This window comes from Mustela nivalis (genome assembly GCF_964662115.1).
Source record: "Mustela nivalis genome assembly, contig: HAP1_SCAFFOLD_3189, whole genome shotgun sequence".
Taxonomy (NCBI): domain Eukaryota; kingdom Metazoa; phylum Chordata; class Mammalia; order Carnivora; family Mustelidae; genus Mustela; species Mustela nivalis.
Genome location: NW_028133482.1, coordinates 1,367 through 12,543, shown reverse-complemented (window position 1 = coordinate 12,543; position 11,177 = coordinate 1,367). Strand labels below are relative to the sequence as shown.

The 11,177-nt window shown below is 46.2% G+C and overlaps 1 protein-coding gene across 1 annotated transcript; it reads right to left on the bottom strand.

Moving 5' to 3' along the window:
• Positions 1-5,043: 5,043 nt before the first annotated feature.
• Positions 5,044-10,809, bottom strand: LOC309858680 (speedy protein E4-like; the record flags this gene model as incomplete). Its single annotated transcript, XM_082751386.1, has 6 exons — positions 5,044-5,106; positions 5,291-5,459; positions 8,500-8,585; positions 9,069-9,127; positions 10,002-10,199; positions 10,695-10,809. The coding sequence occupies 6 exons, from the start codon at positions 10,807-10,809 to the stop codon at positions 5,044-5,046; spliced, it is 690 nt and encodes a 229-aa protein (XP_082607512.1).
• Between the last annotated feature and the right edge of the window lie 368 nt (positions 10,810-11,177).

Below are 11,177 nucleotides of genomic sequence, written 5' to 3'. Positions count from 1 at the left end.
GCCCTGGATGCTTTCCGGTTCCAGAAGCTTGGCTGCTCTGACTTTTCTGTGCTCTGGGAGCCACACATGCTTCTGCCATCAGCTCACACTTCCGAACCACCTCCCTGGATCCGTATTCCTTCTCAGCCTTCGGTGGCCTCTAGCCTCTCCCACTTTCTCAGCTGGTCCCTCTCTTTATCCTCCAAGTCTCTTAAGCTTCAACCCCTTCTCAGCAGCCTCGGCTCCCCCTTCTCTTCAACTGGATTCGTCCTGATCTCAGTTTCTCTAGGTGTTCAGGCTGAAACCACCATGTTCTGCTGCAGTGTTCCCAAGCACTCCCAGTTCTCACCTGGCATCAGTCACCGGACTGTTTGCTTTCTTGCCTGTTGTTTACTGCTTTATTATGTGCATCCACCGTCCTGTTTCTTGTGCCTTTACATTCAGGTCTTTCCTCATTTGAGTTGTTTCCTAATCTGCCTTTACCTGCCACCTTGCAGAGACCTAAAGCTTCTTAAATATACATTTTAAGTCCTAGGTGTCTCATATGTTATATCTGTTTCCAAGGTGCCATACTGTGTCTCCTCTTTGTTTCCGTGTCTGCAGAATCTAGCCTCTGCTGTTCCCAGTCCATCAACTGTGTCCCAATTCTGAATGCCATCCCTCTCCTTGAGCTGCTGTAATCAGATGCTGATGTCCCTGTGGCTCTTCTGACCTTGGTGGTTTCACTTTCTGAAATTGCTCCAGGCTTAGGAGTTCATCTCATTTATCAGAACTGCACCCCAACCCCAACCCCAACACACACACACACACAATTTTCCCTTTGGTTTCTCTTTACTCCATTGCTTGTTGTTCCTCTATAGAGTGCTGTGTTCATCTCCTAAATATCTCACATCTCCCAAGCTATTCCAAATCCCCATGAGGCCCCATTATTTCAATACTCATTTGTTCAACTTCTCCAACATCTCCTGTGATAGATCTGTCCCCAAACTGTTACCTTCCCGGACCACCTGAGTTTTGCCAATCTCCTACCATAGCCAGTGTGTTGTATAAATAATTTTTCAGATACCTCTCCTTCCTTGCTCCCTGGGAGAGAACCTCTAAATCTTTGGTATCCTGAGTGATAGGAGTGTTTAATACTCACACTGGGCCCCGTGGACCAAACTTGAGTTTGTGCTGGTGAGATGAGTCAGGATAGTGCCAGCTATACCAGGAACACCAACAGGGGTGGGGCTTTGAACCACTTGATATCAGCCCAATCTCTACGGGAAGGAAGAGAGTTGGAGACTGTGTTCGAGGTATGGCCAATGATGGAGTTAATCACACTTGCATAATGAAACCCCAATAAAAACTCTGGTCACCAAGCTCAGGTGAGCTTCAATGACAGGTGATATGCATCTATGTGCCAAGACATCCATGGGATGCTTCCCGAGGACACTGAAGCTTGGTATTTGTGATAGCCCCAGTATTCTCTGGTGCTACCATCTCCCAAGATGGTTTCCTCCAATATTCAGGATTCCTGCCATTAACTCTTTCTTCTCGATGCCTCTGTTATTTGACAGCTTTAGCTCCTCCTATCTTACTGTGTTTCTCAGAAAGTTCTCCCAAAGCCTCATTTCTTTCGAGTTGTTCTATTTCATCCCATACTGTAGATTTTCCTTCTTCCAAAGAAGGGTGCTCCCTTGCACCTGTGGGTCTGCTTGCCATGGATCATCGCCTAAAATGCATAATCTCACTGAGGCACGTTGCCTTTCTTGTGAATTTCAGATTATCTAGGTCCCCATAGCTCTATCTTCCTTCTTTCTTTTTTCCTGGCTCAATATCATTGCCTTGTTTCTTGCTTTAAGACACAAGCTCAGGATTCACTTTATCTCCTTTTTTTTTTCTACATAAAAGGTAACTTACACTTGGGGCGCTTGGGTGGCTCAGTGTGTTAAATGTCTGCTTTTGGCTTAGGTCATGATCTCAGGGTCCTGGGATCGAGACCACCCTCATCTGCATCTGGTTCTCTGTACAGATTGGAGCCTGCTTCCCCTGTATCTTTCTGCCTGCCTCTCTGCCTACTTGTGATCTCTCTCTGTCCAATAAATAAATAAAATCTTAAAAAAAAAACCCACATCCTCATTAAAAAAAAACTTACACTTATTTTTCAAAGGTAAGAAGTGTGGCTGAATAATCACAACCCCATTAAGAAAGAGTATCATTGGATAGTGAACAGTAAGACCAATTGAGATGACCACAAACACCACGAAGTTGAAGACTTTTATCTTTATTATGTTTCCTCCAGAGACACATTGCAGTATCCTCTTTAATAACCTAAAATAACATAAAACAACTTACAAACGTGTCATCCAGGCATGTAAAAGAATTAAAACTGATTCACATTATTAAATTGTGAAGACTCTATGTCAAATAAACATTTACAATAATAACAACTTGAGGGAATCACCTAACTGGTTATAAGTGTAATTGATATATAGCTATAGTAAAAACAGAAAAACCTATCCCGAATATGTCAACAATATTTTATCTACAGGTGTAATCTCATCACAAAACTTTGTAGGAACATGTTTTGAAAACTATGACTATTTCAGAACTTTTATAAATAAATACATAAATATAAAATATAAAAATAAATAAAATAGTTCTAAGGACAACATTTTCAAAATATACCAATGAAATTCATGGCGTAATATTAGGTTATGATAATCCTTTGTCTCTCGTTTTATATTTTTGAAGTAATCTCCTCCTTGTTTGTGTCCCAATGCATAAAAAACAGGATCTCCAACTCCTACCTCAAACGAGATTTGAATTTTAAAAAATCTGACATAATTTTTGGTACCACCCCAGGAAAGGGTGGATCCTGAACAAAGGCCTGGTTTCTTATTGTCCTTCTCTGGTCTCCTCTAGGTACTCGCAGCTCCTCGGAGTACAATATGAAAATTCCCTTTAGCTAATTTTATAAGGTCTTGGGTTCTTCTAGATTATCTGCACAAGAGACTCCTCTCTTCCTTCCTCATGCCTGTTGTTAGTGTCTAGACTGATTTCCTGCTGTAAACCTGCGTCTCCCCGGGGCTCAGGGATCTGAAATTGAGAGAAAGAGAGGAAGTCAGATCACAAGGAGTCAACGCTCCAGACATCTTGGTCAGTTCTAACCAGAATTTAGACTAATTCATAAATCCAACTTTATCTCTAATCCTTCATTCTAAACCCCAATTCATTTTCAGTTATGACTCTTGGACTTTGGTGACCCTGACCCCCCAAATTTTTTCATGAGCCTAAGGTCACACCCGGTTATCTGCTTGATAGCCAGGACTCTAGGTGATTCTGCTCAGGGAGTAAAGCAAACTAGAGGGTGGCCTGGGTGGCTCAAGCGGTTGAGCGTCTGCCTTTGGCTCAGGTAACCGGGAATGAGTTCCACATCAGGCTCCTTGCTCAAATGAGGAGCCTGCTTCTCCCTCTGCCTGCTACTCCCCTGCCTGTGTTCTCTCTCTGTCTCTGACAAATAAAATCTTTAAAAATAAAACAAAAACAAAACCACAACAACAACAAAACAAACTAACAAACTTGAGAGAATGTTGCTTTCGACCTGAAACTCACCTTGGTCCTTTTTTGCTACTTAATGTCTGAACAAAGAACCATACTGCAAACATCAACATCATGAATCATGAGACCACCTAATCCTCCATTCTAACCCTAGATCCTAATGTTTAACCATAACACCTAGTCCTAAATTTGGTCAGTGCTGCATGGTCTAATGTTTGTCTCTTCACCTCCCTCAAATTTGTACCTTGAGATCCTAACCCACAAGGTGATGGTGCTATAAGATGAGGTCTTGGGGATGATTGGGCCACGAGGGGGGGGGGGCCCTCAACAATGGCAGTAGTGCTCTGATGAAAGAGACCCCAGTGACATAACTCAGAACCCACTTAGTCTGCAACCTTGTAAAGGGTCCGGCACCCTGCTCGCAGACTTCCAGCATCCAAACCATGAGAAATAAATGTCTGTTGCTCAAAGCCATGTAGAACTTTTTTGTGGGAGCTCGAATGGACTGAGAACTAGTTCACATGATTTAAACCAAATCTTTACTTAATCCTCTGCCCCAATCTATAACTCTATGTGCTGAAAACATTAAGCTATGCTAAAACTAGTATTTCTTTTTTTTTTTTAAAGATTTTATTTATTTGACAGAAAGATCACACGTAGGCAGAGAGGCAGGCAGAGAGAGACGGGGAAGCAGGCTCCTGGCTGAGCAGAGAGCCCGATGTGGTGCGCGATCCCAGGACCCTGGGATCATGACCTAAGCTGAAGGCAGAGGCTTTAACCCCCTGAGCCACCCAGGCACCCTGAAACTAGTATTTCTGAAGGTTCACTCATTCTGACAAACTCCTTGACTGTGAACCTGAGGGGAAAGATGTAATGGAACGAGATGAGAGACTCGTCCAGAAGTGGGCAGGGGACACAAAGGACTCACAGATGCCATCTGACATAAGCAATGTGTTCGCAAGCAAATGTGGATGAACACACAGCTAGTCCATATTGATCTTTTATTATTGGATACATAGACTGTTCCATCCAATGTCCTATTGTTAGACATTTACTTTGTTGTAAATAAATCCCCAGAATTCATATCTCTGAGGCATGAAAGAGAAAGTAAAAACACAATGTAGGGGAAAAAATTGGAAACTTGCTCCCTTTTCACAGAAAGTCAACATTTCCTCAGAGCTATCATCTGGGCCCAGTTGGTTTCCATGGAATTATTTCAGCCAAGTCCATGCCTCCGTGACAAACTGGTTTTCCTGAGGTCCTTAAGGTTTTCCACACGTCTCCCTGAGTCATGGCTCTGTGGGGTTGTCAGCTCGTGGCTGGGACCTGAGTGCGTGTACGGCTTCCACCTCATAGTGCATGGAAGGCTGACGTGTGGGGCTAGGGAGGTGAGCGTGGGCTCAGCTACTGGATTCCTCAGATCTCCTCATTACACAAGAAATCATTGTGCCTGGACCCATGAGGACAGTAACCTACCTTCCCTTAGGCCGATGACCTCAGGCCTCCATGGCCCTAGGAGACCTAGGGCATCAGAGTGAGGCGGTCTCGCCCCCACACCCACAGGTCTGGATCAAAAGCCTGGATCTAGAAGACAAGCGGCCCCATGAGAACACAACTTCCAGATGGGCCCTGCCCCCGCAACACCCGACCTGCTCCCTCCTGTCGTCCAGACCCTTAATTCTTTCTGGTCCCAAATCCCCATGTCCCTCGCTGCACCTCCTCTCTCTCCCATTGGGCCCCACACCCTAAATCCCTCCAGCCAACCTACCTCTTCACACTCTTCTCGGGACACCCTGGTCCTCCAGTTCATGGATCGTATAAATTGGAATCTCAGTTTGTGGAACAAGGGTCGCTCGGACCGGTTCTTCCCATAGAGGAATGAAAAGATGGCCTGTTTGGGGGCCTGGTTATCCTCTTCCATATCACTGGCCAGGTAGCTGGAGAGAGACATCAGGTGGCTGGTCAGGAGCAGGACGGGAAGGATGCCCCTCCCCCACCTGAGCTCAGCTTCCCAGCAAGGACATAGGTTGCTTATTACCCAGTGTCACAGAGTGCCACTCAGTCATCAAGAGGGCAAAGGGATATTGAAAAAGAAAGCCAAAGTTGGTGGCATCACAATTCCGGATTTCAAGCTCTATTACAAAGCTGTCATCAAGACAGCATGGTACTGGCACAAAAACAGACACATAGATCAATGGAACAGAATAGAGCGCCCGTAAATAGACCCTCAACTCTACAGTCAACTAATCTTCGACAAAGCAGGAAAGACTGTCCAATGGAAAAAAGACAGCCTCTTCAATAAATGGTGCTGGGAAAATTGGACAGCCACATGCAGAAAAATGAAATTGGACCATTTCCTTACACCACACACGAAAATAGACTCGAAATGGATGAAGGACCTCAATGTGCGAAAGGAATCCATCAAAATCCTTGAGGAGAACACAGGCAGCAACCTCTTCGACCTCAGCCGCAGCAACATCTTCCTAGGAACAACGCCAAAGGCAAGGGAAGCAAGGGCAAAAATGAACTACTGGGATTTCATCAAGATCAAAAGCTTTTGCACAGCAAAGGAAACAGTTAAGAAAATCAAAAGACAACTGACAGAATGGGAGAAGATATTTGCAAACGACATATCAGATAAAGGACTAGTGTCCAGAATCTATAAAGAACTTAGCAAACTCAACACCCAAAGAACAAATAATCCAATCAAGAAATGGGCAGAGGACATGAACAGACATTTCTGCAAAGAAGACATCCAGAGGGCCAACAGACACATGAAAAAGTGCTCCATATCACTCGGCATCAGGGAAATACAAATCAAAACCACAATGAGATACCACCTCACGCCAGTCAGAATAGCTAAAATCAATAAGTCAGGAAATGACAGATGCTGGCGAGGATGCGGAGAAAGGGGAACCCTCCTACACTGTTGGTGGGAATGCAAGCTGGTGCAGCCACTCTGGAAAACAGCATGGAGGTTCCTCAAAATGTTGAAAATAGAACTGCCCTATGGCCCAGCAATTGCACTACTGGGTATTTACCCTAAAGATACAAACGTAGTGATCCAAAGGGGCACGTGCACCCGAATGTTTATAGCAGCAATGTCCACAATAGTCAAACTATGGAAAGAACCTAGATGTCCATCAACAGATGAATGGATCAAGAGGATGTGGTATATATACACAATGGAATACTATGCAGCCATCAAAAGAAATGAAATCTTGCCATTTGTGACAACATGGATGGAACTAGAGCATATCATGCTTAGCGAAATAAGTCAAGCAGAGAAAGACAACTATCATATGATCTCCCTGATATGAGGAAGTGGTGATGCAACATGGGGGCTTAAGTGGGTAGAAGAAGAATCAATGAAACAAGGTGGAATTGGAAGGGAGACAAACCATAAGTGACTGTTAATCTCACAAAACAAACAGAGGGTTGCTGGGGGGAGGGGGTTGGGAGAAGGAGGTGGGATTAAGGACATTGGGGAGGGTATGTGCTTTGGTGAGTGCTATGAAGTGTGTAAACCTGGTGATTCACAGACCTCTACCCCTGGGGATAAAAATATATGTTAATAAAAAATTAAAAATTTAAAATTAAAAAAAAAAAGACGGCATGGCTGGGCAGAGACTTCTCCCAGTTGAGGATGGAGAGGGAACTCAATGGGAAGCCTGAGGGGATGTCCTGTGGGGGGACACCCACACCCACCCCTTCCCTTTAGCGAGTTTGTGCACAAACCTGTCTTCCCATAGAGCAAGGCCATATACATCTCCCATGGGCAGGAGCTGACCCTGTTCTATTCTGTAACCATGACTTTCCTACCAAATGACTAATACAGGACTGGGTTCATGGGTGCGTGAATTCAACACGCACTTCTTGAACCTCTCTTCCCATTGCCTCATGTCCTTGGTCCATAACGTATACTCTATATGTATTTGTTGAATGAATAAATAATGCCTTTTTTTAAGTTTAAGTGCAATACTGATCACCTCCTAGTCCCAACATAACTTAAACCTATGCAAAACAGAAGGAATTGTGCAGTGTCTTTGAGAGTGTGGTAATATCTTGACAAATCCTGCAGGCATCGAGTCTAATGGGATAGGGGAAGGGGACAGGGGGGTGGAGCGGTGAGTGGATAGGCAATAACCATAGTCCAGAATCTCCATGACACTCGGATTTTAACAGAAGTGCTGCTGCGGTGCAGAAGTCAGGGAGGTTGGCGGGGCAGGGATGGGGGGAGCATCTGAAGATTTGGGAGTTGAAGTTGACCTTGAGGACAAGTCGTTTTCCTCAGGTATAGGTGCAAAATTAGCTAGACAGAAAACGCAATATAGGAACAGAGGGAAGTGTCCTTAGAAGGTTGAAACACCAAGGGGATGAGCAAGTCGGAAGAAGACGAAAGGCTTGGATCCAAGCCTGGCCTTGACCCAGAACACCACTGGCCCTGGAGAGTGGAGGCGGAGACCAGAACTTTGAAGGACTTCATGCACCTAGCGCCCACAGGCTTCGGGACAGTGTTGTAAGACACACCCGCGGAAGCATTCACAACAGATCTGTGCTATGTCTTGGGGGCGTGAATGAGGCATTTGTGATGGGAATGCTTAGGAGGAAAACAATTACTCTTGGTATCGCGGTGGGAAGGGGACAGACGGAGGGTCAGGACCGGCTGCTTCGCTAGTCTGTTTGCTCAGGGCAGGGCCGTGTCCGTTCCTTCCTTCTGTCCTCTTAGAAGGGTCTTCTGTTTGCTTCTCCTGGCTGACGTCAGGGATGTTTGTGTTTACAAGGAACAGTCTAAAAAAACACTATACTATAATCCTATGGTTTTTACACACGGGGTCAACAGTTTTTCTAAAAATGTAGTTTAATAAACGGTTACAAATGGTTTTAAAAAAAAGGAGATGAAAGTTAGGGTCCCAATTTCCCCCTCAATCCACCCAGGTAGCGAATTGTACTGCGGGATGAGACAAAAATACTCACAGGGCTATGAAGAAATGGATTCGCTGGTACTGCCACGAGAAGAGGCCAGCACGGCTGAAGTAAGCTATGACCATAGACAGGAGATACTGGTGGCAAGAGGAGACACAGTGTCAGAGAGAGGTGACATCCTGGGCGAGGAAAACCATTGGGAGATGGGGACATGAGGCTGGAGCAGGTTCTCCCGCTTTGACGGACTGGGTGAATTTGCTTATTTGGTGTCAACAGGTTGGTTGCAAACCAAAGAAGTCAAGGGAAGAGTTGATGGTGCTCCCAGGATAGCAAGCTGTGCTGGTCTGAGGGCTTGTCTTCAGGACAGCCGGCCTCTGGAGGGTCTCTGAGAAGCTGGAGCCAAGGGGTGCCCCACCCAAGAGCTGAGAGAGAAGGGACTTAAGGTGGCAACAGCCAGAGGGGCATGCCTGGGACTCAGGTCCCAGAGGACCTGCAGGAAACCACGAGGTCCCCAGCGGGAAGTGTTGGCAGGATGAGGTTGGAGACAGGGTTTTGGAGGCATCGCCCTGCCCCAAACAGATGTTGGAGCAAGAACACATCTGAGTGGATAACAATGATACCTTGTCGGATACGCTCAGATTTTTGTCCCAGGCCAGAAATTTTTGAATGACAGGATCCTCTGTGAAAAGAGGGCATAGGTCAGGTTGACAAGCAGAATGGGGTTACTGTGGGAGCGTTCCGGGGCAAAGAGGAGAATGATGCCTCTCCTGGGGAACTTCCAGGATGTGGCCAGCGGTGAGGCTGATGGGCAAAAGGGAGCAAAAACCAGTCACCGCCCAGGGAACGTTGGTGGCTTCCTGCGTGGGGAGGCTGAGGGAGCCCACCTGTAAGATTGGATGGGAGGTCAACAGGGACGCTGTCTCATCATGCATGGACATGCCACTGCGGAGACCACAGTCATTCCCTATCATTTTCTCAGCCCACAGTGACATAAGGGTCTAAAGATGGCATGTCATTTCCACACCCCCTGCCCAACTCCACACACACAGCCAAAGACATTTAGAGTCAAAAGGCCAATAAGGGGAACCTGGGTGGCTCCATGGCTTAAAGCTTCTGCTTCGGCTCACGTCATGATCCCAGGGTTCTGGGATCGAGCCCCACATCAGACACTCTCCTCATTGGGGAGCCTGCTTTCCCCCTCTTTTTCTGTCTGCCTCTGCCTGCTTGTGATCTCTCTCTCTGTCAAATAAATAAATAAAATATCAAAAAAAAAAAAACCAAAAAAAAAAAAAGCAAAAGACCAATAAGAACTAAGACATCTCAGGAGTGTAACTTTAACCAAGCTTCTCATCCCAAGTACAGACCTTTCTCCAAGTCTCACCTAATCCTCTGTCATTTTTATGTTTCCCCAGTGACGGATCATTATGGAGTCCTCCAAGGATGGAGAGCTCACCAAACTTCAGAGAATTCTTTTTCACTGGAAAATTCTATTCCATTGGAAACGTCTTGAATTTAAAGAGAAAATGGAAGCGGGTTGGAGGAGATCTTCTTACCAAGCAACTTTTTGAAGACCTCGTGGTGTTCAGGGAGCACTGAAGACACCCGTTGTCTCTTCAACTTCATCTTGAGGCCACACAGTGACTCCACGACCCAGATGTCCTCAGCGCCAGAGCCTGTCTCCTCATCTGACTCATCCCTTCCTCTCTTCCTTGTGGGGGACTCAGGCATGGGGCGGGGGTCTACCCAGGGGGCTGAGTGAAGAAACCAGGCTACAGTATAAGGCTTTTGTCTTTGGAATTCAGCCACCCCTTCTCCCCCTCCAAAAACCCCAACGTCCCCTTCATTCTCTCCAGCCTTCCTGACAATTGACATCTCCCCAACCATGTTTCCATCTTTCTCCTTTGTTGATACACATCTGTCCCCATTCATCTTTGGCACTGTTTCACCACCCCCATCCTCAAAATTTCATTGTAGATAACTTCTCCCCTGGGAATAATGACATAATTTCCTCTCTTCCTTTACCTCCTCTTTGGACCTCATCTCCTAACCCTCTTTCCCTGCTTCTTGGGTATTCCTTCCATGGTTACAGTTTTGTCCCCAACTCCTATACTTTCCTTCTCCAATCCCCGGCTTTCTGGGTCTCTCCTGTCACACACACCCTACTCAGACACTCCTTCGTGACTTTTGTACCCATTCCTCTTTACTAGCCAAGCCTCTCAAGTCCCTTCCTCTTCCTCCTTTCTCACCTGATGGTCCTGGGATTTCATCATCCACCACATTGAAGGGGTACCCTGAGGTGCTAGGCTGGGGACTCTGGTCCTCAGACTGGGAATGCGGTTGATTAGGTTGATCATCAGCCATGATTTCTCCCTAGCTCTTTCTGGCCTCCCAGAAACCTTAGACCCTGTTCTGGGCAAATTCCAAACGAACAGAAGCTCGTGGTCCCTTCTCCAAGCTGGGGCAAAGCCAGGAGTGGCGAAAAGGTCTGTGAAGATACAGTTGTCCACCTCTGCTGCCAAGCACCATGGAATCTGGTCCTTCCAATCAGGAAGGTCGGAAGCCTCTGATGTCACAGGTCATTCCAGCCTGGCAACCAGTTTGAAGGGAAACACGTAACTGCCACACTGGTGTCCAGTTTGGGATCTCGAGGTAAGGGCTGTTTCCAGCCACCGACCCAGCCTTGGACCATCCTCCAAAACTGTCCTCGAGGGGTCTGGATCGCTCTCTCC